At 44.2% G+C, this 14,727-nt stretch overlaps 1 protein-coding gene across 5 annotated transcripts in view; it reads right to left on the bottom strand.

Annotated features, from left to right (window-relative positions):
• myo6a (myosin VIa) overlaps positions 1–14,727 on the bottom strand; it is a 144,744-nt gene that overhangs the window by 27,361 nt on the left and 102,656 nt on the right. For 3 of the 5 annotated variants that reach the window (XM_087852510.1, XM_087852507.1, XM_087852508.1), the window contains exons 25-29: positions 14,306–14,456; positions 11,125–11,333; positions 6,859–6,937; positions 426–586; positions 223–261 (exon numbers count right to left, since the gene is read on the bottom strand). In XM_087852510.1, the coding sequence (XP_087708636.1) occupies positions 223–261; positions 426–586; positions 6,859–6,937; positions 11,125–11,333; positions 14,306–14,456 (639 nt within the window). The remainder of the gene's footprint in view (positions 1–222; positions 262–425; positions 587–6,858; positions 6,938–11,124; positions 11,334–14,305; positions 14,457–14,727) is intronic. The other 2 variants (XM_087852509.1, XM_006793474.2) reach the window with 1 other exon arrangement.

Raw genomic sequence — 14,727 nt, 5'->3', positions numbered from 1 at the left:
GTGGGTGAGAATCAAACCTGGTGCTCATATCTGGATTTAAATGTAAGTTAATAAAAGTCACTGTGTTCAAAATGATGCCTCCGTTAGCTGGAATCAGAGGGCAGAGCCGGGCTGACAGATTGTTACAGCATGCAGAGGGTTTGTTATGGTTTGAAAGGTCAAAGGTCAGGTGTGTGGGAGTGAGGGGGTTAAATTAAAGGGTTAAGAATCGACGGGTCTTACGCTGATCGCTCTGGGGACGATGGAACTGAGGAGCCGTTACTGAGAGGAAAAAACAAACAAAAAGAAAACAAAGAAGAAGAAAATGATTAAACTCAGGATCAGAGGGAAACGATGGTTTCTCCAGGACGAGTCCGAGCGGCATTCAAAGACGTCTCCGTCCCGTGAAGACGCGTCGCAGAGGGTCTCCTTAAACTCAGGCTCACCTGCGCAGGCCCGAGTCGTTGGCCACCTCCTCGGGGATGAGCTCTGCCTCGCTCTGGGCGATCCTCAGCGCCAGCTCCCTGTCCCTCCTCTCCTGCTCCAGAACAGCCTGCCGAGCGGCCTCCTCCTCACGCTCCGCCTGCAGCTGCAGCTCCATCTCCATCTGCACACACACCGAACACACACGCTCTCGTTCAGTCGCAGCACACCTGGCGCATCTCCGCCGCAGTTAACATATGTTCACGACTGGAAGCGCTGCTGCAGCCAGCTTTCAGTTCACTTTCTGAATGCTCCCACTTTGTCAACCATCTGCTGGTACCAACATGTCTGCCAGCTTCGTTGCGGCACGGCTGGCGTGCGATGCTGCATCAGCGCAGGAAGGTTCAGCTGCTCATGCATGCAAACGCTTTCAGCTGCAAAACATCAGAAAAACTGCAGCAGCACACAAAACGACTAATTGCTACGTTCACCTGGTGCGGAGACGGGACTCTCAGAGATCAGGAAAGATGCCATCTGACGTCCGATGGCCTGACAGGATGGAGTAAGGCGGAGGCTCATGCAGTTACAGTGCTGAAGGTAAATATGCAGCAGTGATACAAACGCTAATAGATCTCAGCTTCAGCACTTTATTCCGCTCGTGTCAGCGAACACATCGACTTTTCATCAGAGACTGAACCAGAATCCTCTGATTTTTATGGTTTCACTGCAGCTTGGAGACTAGTTTGAGAGTGTTTGCAGACCAGGTCCATACAAACTACAGATGATTCTGGCAACTTGCTGGTTTTTGCAACTGATTTCACCGAGCAACCTCCAGCCACTTGCCACTGACATTGCTGATTAACATCAGCAAGCAGGATGCGAATTTCAGAGTCGTGTCATTCCGATGCTGAATAATAATGAAAAAAGTAGCATAAGCAGAGCACAAAAACAGGAAACCACTTCCTGCTCACACCAACAAACATGCTAACATTTAGGCCTTCTAGCCTTCATCACAGCTCCTCTGAAGCATCTCTGACAAATTCAGTTTCAGGTCTTCTCATCCAACATTCCCATTATTCCAGGGTTTTTCTGTGCATCTCCTGGTTTTGCAGTTTCTCCCAGATATCCTCCATCTGCATGAGCCTGAAACTTGCTGGAAAACGTGCCTCAGTGAGTTTTGTCTGCACAGACACGCTGAGACGCTGCATTCATTCAGCTGTGTGCTGTCAAAACACAGAACGAGGAAGACAAACACAAATCAAGCTGTGTGTGCCGCTCTGTGGGTGCGTCAAACATGGGTTTTCTTTTTTTTGTGTTCAGTTAATAATAAAAATAATAATCAGTTCAAGCTTCCAGAATTAATAACTCATTATCGAAAAGTTGTAAAAAACAAACAAACAAAAAACCTACAAACAACGCCTGTTTTTAAACACAGACGATTTTCATCAAACCTGTCCGAGCTCGTCCATCAGGACACTCTGAACCCGTCTGCAGGGAAACAGGATTTAGATGGCGCAGCGTCACCAAAATGACTTCACACATTGCCGACCTCGTGCCGGTTATCACAGGATTGCAATTTTATTGAAAAACTATGGAAAAATATTTAAATCATTAAAATAATGACTGCTTTTAGTCTTTTTGCTGTAACATCAAACCAAAGCAAATTATTTTGACCTTTACAGAGTTTATTTTGATTCCTTAGTGCATGTTCATCTTTTTTAGCTCCTTTTATTTATAATAATCAAAATAAATTTTATTTTGTCATCATCGATTCACTGAAGCCATTCTGACGTATGTGTGAGCAAACCTTCCCAATCTTCAGAATAAAGAAAGATGATGTCATCTTCTCCTGATTGGACGATCATTATGAAGCTTCGATTAATCGGGCAGCCGTTCGTATCACTGCTCAATGATAACACAGTCCAATAATCACAGACTGAGCTGCTCATTAAAGCAGGAACAAGGGGTGGCAAACGAGGGGCGGTGCTAAACTGGATGATTAATGCTCTGGCTTCCATTTTCCATCATGAATCAAGGGAAACGGCTCCTTGACTGGCTCAGGAAGGTTGCAGAGATCTGAAGGCCATCACTTCATTAACTGAAGTTCATCTTTCTTTAAGGTGTGGACGAATTCTTTAACCTTCACGTTTTCCATGCAGTAACTCCTCTGTGAGGCCGCGTCGCAGTGCAGCAAGTTTTGTTCACATAAGGCCACTTCGGGAATGTTCTGAGTTTAGTAGCTGCAGATTTATCCGCAATACTCATTTTCATTTATTACACAGCTGCCTTTTGTTTATGTTCCTGCTTCATGGTGAAACATTTGAAGGTTTGGAGCCAACAGACCACAGCTGGATTTTGTTAAATCCAACTTGCTTCAGGGACAAGGATTTAAGAGTACTCCACATGCTGTTTTTAGAAAAAAAATTAGTTTTAGTGTTTTTCAGTCTGTTTGTTTTGGACTGATTAAAGTGGACACCTGGAGAAAAACCTGAGGAGCTGCAGAGGAGAGGCCGATGTCTCTGTTGCTGAAAAATGAAGCCAACACTGAAACAACAAAAGGTGCAGTTTCTCTAATGTCCACTTGGGGCTCCAGCAGCGAGTCCCACGTTAGCATGTCCAGCATTACAGCAGAAATAAAAAGGTTCACAGCCTGCTGTAAAAATCAGCTTCAGCCTCTGTGGATCGTTTCCTCCTTTCTCACAAACCTCCAAGGGTTTGCTTTTTTATAAATCACCTATTTAAACCACACATCATCAGTGCCCGGCTCATATTGCATATAAGCAACAACAAAAACAGAAGAAGAGTCTGTGACTGTGTTTATAATGTGTGTGTATGAAAAAACACAGATTTAAGTCAACTTACTTCTGATTGGCTGCCCGTCATAAAAACAAGGTTTGAACAGCAGGTGGGTGGAGTTTCAAGGTCACTGCCTGTACAATGACACATCTGATTTGATCCACTGGGGATCCACTGCATGCCAGTTTGACCAAATTCTGACCAACAGCGGAGGAGCAGCAGTGATCTCTGTGGACTGTGGACGGACGCCTCGCTGTGTCGAGCTCATCGATCCTTTGACCAGCTGAGCTAAGAACAGTGACACAATGGCTGAATGAGGAGCAGAATGTGCTGCAGTAAGACCCCTTTGATTTGACTCTGATGGGTCATGTGATCTCAGCATGTCACTTCTAAACGCTTCACATTCAGATTCACGACCCAAACGTCACGGCGTAGAGGATCCTGAGGCCCGATAAACTCGGCAGCGCAACTCGTGAAAATTCTGAGCATTGCGAACGTACTGAGAAGCCCAACAGCTCCAAGTTGATGGAAGTGCAGCAGATTTGTGGGTAACCCAGCCCAGGGGCTCTGGGCTGCCAGCCAACAGCTTTGATCTGAACAGCCGCCGAAATCTGCACTTGATCCGGGCCAGGTTAACGCCCCGGGGACCCGAAGGCACCAGCCGCCACGGCAACAGATGGGCCAAACGGAGATGTGCTAAATGATAAACATAAAACCCTGTGACCATAAAACCCGCTATCACTTTCTCACACACACACACACACACACACACACACACACACAGCATCTGCAGACAGCGCGAGTATCAAAGAGCAGATTTTGAAACCTGCACAGTCTGAAAACACATGATGCACATGTTTGAAGCGTCACAGCCGCCTTTAAAAGCACGTCTGACCCATCTGCAGCCTCGGTGACACCGCCACACCAACAGTTTCGGTCACAGAGAATAAAAGTTTCCTCCGTGATGTTAACCATTGCTTTGGACATTTTAAAGCTTCAACATTAGCATTTAGCGTCAAATTCAGGGATTTCAGTTAGCTACAGCCACCTGTCAGTCAAAGAGGCCACGCCCCTAGCACGTATATTTCTGCAGTAAATCTGGTATCTGCTGGGATTACATCAGGATTTCTCCCGCTGGTCCCCTGCAACTTCCTGTCTGCTCCACCAGAGTCTGTAACCCACTTTATTCTCATTCATATTCAAAACCAAAAGAATGACCACGACAACATCGGCTGCTTTTTCTTCTTTTAAGTTTTAGTGCTTCTTCTCTTCATCCTGTATGCTGCATGCAGGGTTTTGTAAAGCATTGTGGGACGTGTGCGTGTTAGCAATGTTACATAAACACATTCTGGTTTCTTGCTCTCCTTCGGAACATCAAATCTTTATGATTTCAACAAAGCTACACCCTGATAAATGTTTTAATCTACAAAAGGCTATACAGCTTGGTACAAGCGTGGCTCTTCATGCAGTATTGCCTCATTCTGCTGCTGTTTGCTCACACAGAGCGACTTCAGCTCCTCTGCTAACTCGACAAAAACCACCGCTGTTAAGTAGAAACGCAGGTTAGGTGTTTCCTGTCAGTTCGTCCAATAATTAATGCTGCAGTTCATTTAGTGGCCACTCGGGGCTCCAGAAGTGACTCTGAAGCAGTTAAATGTACTAATAAACCATCCAGGAAGTCTGTGCTCGAGGATATTATCTTTTACCGATCAGCAGATATCTCTGCGACGGAGTGTGTCCACCAAGTTAACCAGCCTTAGCTGATAACTTGATAACTTCACCCTCTCACTCAAACATAGTCATTAATGGTTTCATATGTCAATGGCCATTCAGAGTGTGTGCTTTTGTGACAGAGAGTGGTGGTGATAAGGAGCCAAAGATAAAAATCCGCTATTTGCAGACAACCAGGTTCATCACTTGCTTTTTTAATGCTTTAATAATTAACACGTCAGCCTCAATCGCACCTAAAGTGGGACTAAACTAGCTCGAAACCCCTAAAACTCCTAAACCGTGCTGAGCTGATCTCAATGAACATCCTCTCTGTGACACAGAAAGACAGAGAGGACCATTAGAGAGTGTGATGGAGAGAGATGAAGAGCGGCCGGGTTCCTGCCAGAACAGCCAGAAATGGATTAGAGCAAAAACAGAGCTCCACAGGAGGGATTTCAGGGCTGTAACTCAGCCGTCTTGCAAAGACAAATTGTCAGGATGGAGACACAAAAGCTCCGAGCGCACAAAACTGCTTCACATCAAGCCCGGCTGCTGGCCTTCATTTAAACCGGAGGAACATTATCTGCAGACGTTTGGTGAGTACACCGTGAATATGCAGAAACAGGGTGAAACATAACCTTGTTTGTCTCTCACAGAGAGTAACTGCTAAGGAGTTTGAGATCAGGTGGGATTTGAAATGATGATGGTGATAGCGTAACTTCAGTTCATCTCGTGTCATAGTTTAATTATCGGGAGGGTTCAGTTACACTCTACAGACCAGCTTTGCATCACAGCAAGAGCTGTTTTAGCCCCTCCCACTTTAAGTCAACTTTCTTTTGATTGGCTGCCCCTCTTAAAACAGGAGTTGGGCCCTTTGGGCAGACGATCACTATGTTAGGGATATGCCCTCTGTATGACATCACACAGGGACAAGAGTAGAAAAAAACAGAGTGAACCCGAGCATTCAGCTCTCACACATTTGTACACGCACTGACCATTACTGAGACTCTGGCCATGTTCAACACAAGTACAGTTCTAATTGTTAAAAAAAAAAAAAAAAATCTACCAAAAAAAAAAAAAAGGGGGGGGGGGGGGGGGGCGGCACACGCAGTACTCGGTGACAGTGGGGAGGAAAAACATAACAGGAAGAGCCCCCAAGAGAGCCAGGCAGGGGCCGCCAGTCTGCTGGTGGGGCTTCACATGGAAAAACTGGTCGTTTTATTTTGATAAGACATAACATTTGCTGATTTTCTTTCATCACAACAAAATCTGAACAACATTTTCCTGTTGAAGTCTGAACGTGTTTTTGTAACCATAGAAACAATAGCAGTTTCACATGCCCGCAGGTTGAACTGAAATGATGTGTTTAGACTGCACGGTCAGCACCGCTGCCTCACAGCTCGAGGGCCGTGGGTTCAAACCTGGGAAGGGCCCCTCTGTGGGGAGACTTTCTGCAGGATTTTCATATCAAAAAAGATTTAATAAAAAAAAAAAAAATGTAGTTTCATTGCTTTTTGTAACACAGAAATGTCCGAGGTGGAACTGAGCACTGATTTAGGAACATTTTTATGTGAAGATATCTGCACGTGTTGCACTTTGCTGTGTTTGGTGTTGTTTTATACGAATGAATAAAAGTTTAAAAAAAGTTTAATTAAGTTTAATTGTGCCTTTCTGTAAAAAAGGACACATTTTCACTTCGTAAATAGAAACAAACTGAACTGTCATCCTCTTGTTGTACCAAAATGCAGAGTGTTACTCATCACGGTGTCACACTCTGGATTTTATTTAAAATAGAACACCTAAACTCAAACAGCCCCTTTTATAGACACTGGACTGTTAACCCGCAGGATCCGTCCTGTAAATCATCTGCAAACAGCTTCCAGGGTTAAAAACAACAAAGGCCAACAGAGCGCTGCTGTCTGCGGGCCGCCTGCAGCGACACACACCCACCTGAATCCGCCTCTCCTCCTCCTCCCTCCTCTTCCTTTCCTCCTCTTCCTGCTTCCTCTTCAGCTCCATCTCTGCTTTCCTGCAGAGGCGAAACACAAAAGCAGAGATGAGGGCGGAAAAGCGGAAAGAAGGCAAAACACATTTGGAAGAAGAGTAAAACAGAGAAAAGGAGACAGAGGGGGACTGAAAGTGCAGCGCTTCTCTGTGTGTTCACCGTTATGTTGAGCGCTCTCAGACGATGATGAATCACTCATAAATACTCAGATCTGAATGTAATCAGTGAAATATTTGCGGTGTGACACCAACTGCCTCTTGTTCTGTTTGTCTCCAGAAGAACCAGACCTGCTTTGCTAGCTTTCATTCTGACGCTTTAGTAACAGGAGTAAAAACAGCTTGGAGGGGGATGAACACGAACACAACCAACACATTTTCAGCAGCGTCGACTCGACCGTTATTAACAGCTGAAACCTTTTACCAGAGGCATGATTTTCTAACAGAATTAATATTTTCCTTTAAAAGGCTTTTTGAAAAGTTTGTTGCAGGTTACTGATATGTAAAAACATGTGGCTTTGTAGCTAATGTGCCCCATATTTGGTCTCCACCAACCACTTGTTATCACCTTTAAAAAGTTTAAGTTAGCACAGCAAAGAAAGGTGCATCATTTCAAACCCTACTTTCATTTAAACTCGGTTACACGTCAAAAAGTTGCTCCGTACGAAAATCAGATTTAAAGTGGAAAAACAGACCTGTTGGCTTCTCTTCACTTCCTGTCACATATTTTTATTAAACAAGGTTTCGATGATAAGTGCACATAAATCCTGAGAGCCAGACACAGAAGCCCCACCCACCTCCTTCTTTATGAGGGGCAGCCAATCAGAAGAAAGTTTTCTTGACAAACAGAGGAGCAAGAATGGCTCGTTTCATATAATTTTCAGTACAAGTTAAAGGAGGATTATTCTAAGCTGTGAATCATGCAAAGCTACTCCAGCAGAGTCATTTAAAAAACACGGAGCTGGAAATGAGCAGACTAGTCCCAAAAAACTAATTTCATTTTGGGTTTTTAGTCGACATATAATGTTTGATTTTTGTAAAATGATAAAAGAGTGATGCTGCGTTACTGGACGAGACGTCAGCTCGTTAGACTTCCTGTGAGAGCCCACCTAGCTGAGGTGGCCGTAAGGCAACTGCAAACCTCTCTACTCTCCTCTTTCATTAAAAGCCAAAGAATCCCAGTGTATGACTTTAGGGTTTAATTACTTAAACAAGACACAGAGTCAAGCATATATTTTAAAAACCTCATTTACGAAGGTTGAATGAAGAATATTCAGTAATCTGCTGATTGATGGATTCCTCCTGTCGTCTCTCAGCCGTTTTATTTCTGTTGTGCGCTCACTGGAAAACTATCAGACCACTAAAGCTCTGACTTTTGGCCTCTTTACTACCTCCAGCTTGTCCTCGCCAGTCATGCAGGACCTGAAGGTTATTGTGCTGTGCACACGCTGCGGGCCGCCATAAATAGAAACGTCATCTTTGTGTGGAAAAAGATGACAGAACACGGGGCTCCCAGTCATCGTCAAGACAGAAGTTTCTGGTTTCTCATTAGCTGGCAGGCTTTAGTGCGTTCTTACAGATACTACAAGGATTAAGGCTGCACGAGATCTGCTCTCATGACCTTCAGTCTGCGACCTTCAGGTGAATCCCGGGGGTTCATAACTCGCCAGAGGAGGAGAATAAAGTGAAGGGAAGAGGACCATAAAATTCAGGCTGTCGTCTCTAATGTCTTATATTAGCAGCTAGTGGTTTGTGACGAACACAATGGCCCCCATCAGTCCTCCTAAAAGACCTTCCATCCCGCTGCAAGCAGCAATGTGGAGGACAAACCCGTGTGAGGAATACGAATGCCACAATCTAGGCGAGAAATGAAATTTTCCGTGTAAGCGATTGCGGCGTGTGATGGATTCAAATCCTCAGCAGTCTCTTAAACATCAAAAAGACCCGAGGAAAAGGATAAAGAGTGAAAACGGAGCGCGGGAGGCGGCGCGTCGTCACTTCTGGATGGTTTTCTCAGCCTTACAAATACGACGCTCTGAGGAGGGCTGTAACAGCTCTGATTGGACAGCAGTCTGAGGTTACCTGCACAGCCAGAGCCCCTGAAGGCAGGTTTAGTGCTGACGCTGGGCTGTTGAACTTTGAATGAACTTTTTAAGGAGGACGGCTGGTATTTGTGCACGTTAAGCAGATAAAACAGAGCTCGTAGTTTCTTTTCTAAAGGACGTGTGATATTCAGGTGGAGCTGTTAAAGCCTGGCTGATGTTTAAAGATAACTGTATAATATGAAGTTCGTTTTTTGTATTCCTCCCATGTAACGTGAAGTTTTATCTGCCATGTCTTCGCTTTATCTTTACAGACCTTGCAAATACAGCAGAACTTTGAAAGAGTTCACTCCAAATTTATGCCCTTTTCCTTTTGGTTCAAGTTTTGGAGATTTCAGAGGTAGACGTGTCTGCCTTCACTTCAGTATAATGGAAGCACCCGGCCCTCGCCCCGTGATCTGGTCCAAAGTGCTTGAGCTGAAAGAAAACTGGAGCTTTCAGAGCTAAAGAAGGCTCTCAGCTGAGGGGTGAAACATCTTCAGAAAGCTAAAAGAAGTCCATCTGCCTTCGACCTGGATCACTGAGACGCTGCACGGAAACACCTCCGATTTATTAACTACTTGTATTCACTCATATTTATACTGATTTTGTTTCTTAATTTCAATTTTATGCTCTGTGCTTTAAGCTAAGGTGTGCTTGTGTGTGTGGTGTGCTTTTATATTGCGGATGAAAGAGACTGGTGCATGAGCCGAGGTCGGCATGGAAACCACCGTGACATGTGACTGACGTTCGTAACCACAGTGAATATGGGAAACTCTGGCACAGAGCAGCTTACGTTAGACATCTCTGTGTTTGCACAGTGATGTTTGTGCAGGACACATGTCAGAATAAAAGAGTCTGAAAACATGTTTATTCACATTTTGTGCTTCTGTGACATTAAATGAGCTTTTAGCTTTTAGAGGTACGTATAAAGACAGTGCTGCTGAGCTGATTCAAAGCTCACCAAGAAAAAAGTGTGACTTCCTTGTAAATAAGGAGCTAGATGTAATTTCCAGCTGTTTAGTGAGAGAGAGAGAGTATGTGCGAAGATGGCGTGCAACACCACACACACTGTGGTAAGCTGTGAAGACTGAGAATAAAACATGACCCAGAAATCCTCTGTTGAAATACATTTAATGAAGGAACTATTTTCTTTCTCTTGTCGACAAGAGATGTTGCTGAATCTAAGCAGATCAGGAAGACCGAATCTTACTTCCTGTGTGGACTTTCCCACTTATTGTCAAATGATGCAAAAACCACTTTTTTAGCAGTTATTGATGACCTCACAGAGGGGCTGTCAGTGCTGCGCTTTGAAATGTTGGTCTGTGTTTTAGTGGGTTGTTAGGTGGTTGCTAGGCAGCATTAATAACCTGTGTGTGTGTTTGTGAGACCATGGTTTTCAGGAGATGGATCAACTCTACAAGTGGGTCACTTTAGCACATTGCTTGGTGGTTGCTAAGCAATCTGATGACATGATAGCATTGGATACAGGGCCTGAGATGCACCTGTGTGCCAGTGTTGTTTGATGGTGTAGGAGGAGTTGGCGTGTTTTATAAGACAGGCTCACACAAACCTGAGACTAATTCTGCAGAGCTGTGGTGTTAAAGTGAAGCTAAGAAACCCTACATTGTTCACAGAAGGTGGTGGAGAACAAAAACGGAGCTAAAAACAGAGACTCGGAAACAGCAGGAAACTAAAACAACTCCAGCTGGACACAAAAGGCTCCTGAAACCTGAAACCAACATGAAGACAATCGATATAAACAAAATTTAGCTTTTGCCATTTTTAAATCCTCAGGTATTAAAGGTTACATGGCAACGCAGCCCGGTAACAGTAAAAACTTCCAACAAAATCTTCATCCTGAAGGCATCATCTCATAAATCCTTTTAATGACCTGCTGTATTTATGGACAGGAATTACACTCACACATATACATACACACATATGCACACACACGCACACACTGCTGTGGTAAACACTGCTGTAAATCTGTGCTGAGCCACCTGAGTGTGTTTGTCACTTCTACAAGTGCCTCTCCACTTTTGGCTGCGACAACGAAACAAAAGTATTTCAGTGAAGAGGCCAGAAACATTCGAGTACTCCAACTTTAAACCCCCCGCCCCGTCTCACTTACAGCCGTCTATCCTCCTCCTCCTGCTTGCGGCGCTGCTCCTCCTCCTCCCTTCGCTTCCGCTCTCTATCCATCTCCTCCTGGATGCGTCGCAGCCGCTCGCGCTCCTCCTCCTCCTTCTTCTTCTTCTGCATCTCGGTCAGCAGCTTCTCTGACCGGGTCACCAGGCCCTTGTACTCGTGGTCGATGTCGATGCGGCCCATTATGGTGGTCTGCAAGGCACAAAAACAACGTTGCACTTATAGTCAGGTCTCACAAAAGGACGCACCGATCCCGATATCTGGACCGTGCGGATTCAAAGCACTTGATGGAGAATCTGTGCAGGCTGATCTATTTCACTGCATCACGCATGTGAAATGCGGTTATGATCCACCCTCATCTCCAGCCACGAGATACGAATAGTGACCAAGCTTCCTCTGAAGGGAGCCGAGGCGAGGAGCTCGGTTGATGCCTCCTGGACGTTTCATGTATATCCAGCTGGAAGGAGGCCTGGGCAGACCAGGACATGCTGAGTAGGTGGGCTTAGACCCCTGGCCCTGCATCCTGGAGCTACAACAGCATGAATAATTAAAACCTATATTCTTAATGGAGTCTTTGATAGCTAATAATGAGCAGCCCAGGAAGGACAAACCAAACTCCACAGGTGGCCTGGTGTCAGTCCTGCTAAATACTAAACTGGAGTCCGTTTATACATTTCTTTTCCTGATCTTCGGACTTAAAGCTTATTATTATTTTATCACTCACTTGAATGACAAACATTTTTCCTATTTAATTTTCCAGTATTTTCTCATAAATATCCAGATTTTCACTCAGTTTGCCACTTGTATTTAATTTTTGTTGTAACTTTGCCATCTTCTTGTTGTTAATGTCTATTTTTTCGTGTAAACATATGACATTAAACTCCTGAACTTTGATTTATTTCCGCTGAATTTTACCCCAGCTTATCCAGCCCAGTATTATATATATCCTAAATGCTGTTATTGAGTTGTGGCTAAGCTGCAGCTTGTCACACACATTTATGTTTCTGTGCTGAGCCGGTGGTCGTGCAGGCCACATCTGATATCTGTGATCACAGAGTGAAGAAGCCTGCCTTTAAGTCTCTGCCAGGGCTACAAAAACTCCCTCGGAAGCGTCGGTATTCTCACAGTTCACTGTCACGGCGTGTTCAGGTGTCATCGGGGCACAATCTGACATTTGACAGACAAACACGGGGCGGTCATGTAAACCAGAGGAGGGAAACGCGTTGGAGTCTCAGGTTGATGAATATTCATGTGCATCTGCTGTTAACAATGTTCCCTCTAAGCTGTGCGCGTGCGCAATTGCGCACTGCTGGTCTCTGAGCACAGAACATCTGCGTTGCGCACAAAAAAAAATCTACCTGAATTGAAATAAAAATTAAAACTTTAACAATTCTGTTTTGCAGTGTTAGTCAGTAAGCGACTGGCTGCTCGTATGGGATTACAACGATGCCACCTTATCCCATAGTCCAGCCAATAATGCGATTCACATTCGTATATACGCAGCTAATCAAGTGCCGACACCAGTGTTTTAGCTAGCAAAGCGGCGTGGCTGATGTGGAGTGAAGCCACGTTAATGACAACGCGTACAACCATTGGAGATGTGAGCAGGACAGACGGAACAATTGACGGAAAAAATGTGAACTTTATACCACTTTTAAATTGTGTTGATTGGTCACGTAAAACCAGAGTTATGATAAAAATATGCAATGTTTGGTTTTCTTCCTGAATACTATCATTGTTTATATTTACTTTGGGAAGAAATGGTAAAAACAGCGTTTTATAAGGAAAACTGCCTGCGAGCAAAAACAAAACCGAAAACCCCCACCCTGAATGTTACAGGTGTTACAGGAGTGATACATCTCCTGTTGTCAGGCCTGCAGGTATGAGGCTGTTGTTCTCCTTTATCTCATAGTGGACAGAAATATTTTTTGGAGTGGCACAAATAATTTGTCTGGCATCAAATTTGATGCAGAACAGCTGATTGTTCTGTAAATAGTTTGAAATGTTTAGTTAAAAAAACGCCTTGGCTGCATTTTTAGGTAGAAAAAAGAAACGTTGTTGTTTGCAAAACCCTAACCCTTTTTTGAAGAAGTAACTATATAATTACTTTCCCAACATTGGTCATTATTTACTGTATTTTGCAGACAGAGAGTTACAGGACTCTCTCTCTCTCAGACCACAGACTCATAATACAAGTCAGAGCTTTACTTAAAAAAACAAAAAAAAAGAAAGTTTTGTTTTCAAAATTGGAGTTCAAGTTATTTTTTACTTCCAATAGTGTTAACATACTACACAGGTCATGAACAAGATTTTTTTTAATTTTCATTTTAAGTGGACTAAAGTGCTTAATTAAAAGTAGTTTAACATAAATGCAAATGCTGTAATTTGATTATTTTAATAAACAATGTAACTTGGATGGATTTGATGCTGGCGTGACCACAGTGCACACGTCTGCTGTCGCTCACAGTGGTCCAAGGGATCGCTCAGGGAGCTTGTGTGTTCACTCAGACACATGAAAAATTAGAGGGAACCTTGGCTGTCACCGCACCACTTTTCCCTCCAACAAGCAGTCACTCCACAACAAAGCCACGGGGCGGAGTCTGAAGTGACGGGAGCCTTTCAGTCAAACTTCCTCCGCCGGCGTTTGTCCCTCTTATCTCGACACATACCGCGGTGAACACCTGTCAGCCTCACACCTGTCAGCCTCACGCCTCCACCACTTCCCTCCAGGAAGAAAAGTGACAGGGAAGCTACGGTGTGCTAAATTATGGAAATTAAACAAAAAAAAAATCCACAGCGGCACATTCAGGATTTATGACATCCACGGGTAAGATTATCTTAGAAGAAGAGGTGACGTTACAGTCAGACAAAGCACACAGTTTAATCCAGTTTAACTGGAAATACCATTATGACAGTGAGAGGGTCACTTTAGAGGCTGAGTGCCTGTGAATCAACCAGATAAAATTCCTCAAATCACATTCAATCATTCAATCAAAGACTCTTTTTAAAACAAATTTGCAAGCATTTATCTAAGAAAAAATATCTCTGTTTTTGTAAATTTTTGTTCCAAATTTGCAAACTTTTTTTCTCATAAATGTTGTATAGATCTCATTTCTCATAAACATGGCACTTTTTCAGTCAGTCAAACTATGTACCACACCCACCTTGATTTTGACCATCAGGGTGTCGATGGCGCCGTCCAGCTCCCGGACCTGTTTGCTCATCTCCTGCTTGCCCTCCTTGAGCCCGCCCACCACCTCGTTGAAGCGGTCCATCCTCTTCTTCAGGTTACGCACTTTGACTAACCCGTCGATCCTGCCACACAGACACAAAGCCTCAGTAATGAAAAGCATCAGAGGGAGAGAGCGCCGACGGGGGGCTCGTTAACAGCGGGCAGCCGTTAAACGCTGGTAACCTCGTTACCTGGCAGTCAGCGAAGCACCGTCAGCTCTGCCTGCTCTGCTGCAGAGCTCGCTAATTACTCGCAGAATAATCTCAATCACAGTTTGGGCTTCAACACTTGATTCGTTTCTCTGATGATGCGCTGTTTAACGCTCACACTCGCCTGCATCTGATCAGCTCTTCA

Source organism: Neolamprologus brichardi, chromosome 15 (genome assembly GCF_056152115.1).
Source record: "Neolamprologus brichardi isolate AB-2024 chromosome 15, ASM5615211v1, whole genome shotgun sequence".
In the NCBI taxonomy this organism is placed as follows: Eukaryota; Metazoa; Chordata; class Actinopteri; order Cichliformes; family Cichlidae; genus Neolamprologus; species Neolamprologus brichardi.
The sequence above is the reverse complement of the archived record's forward strand: the minus strand, read 5'-3'. Positions and strand labels throughout refer to the sequence as shown.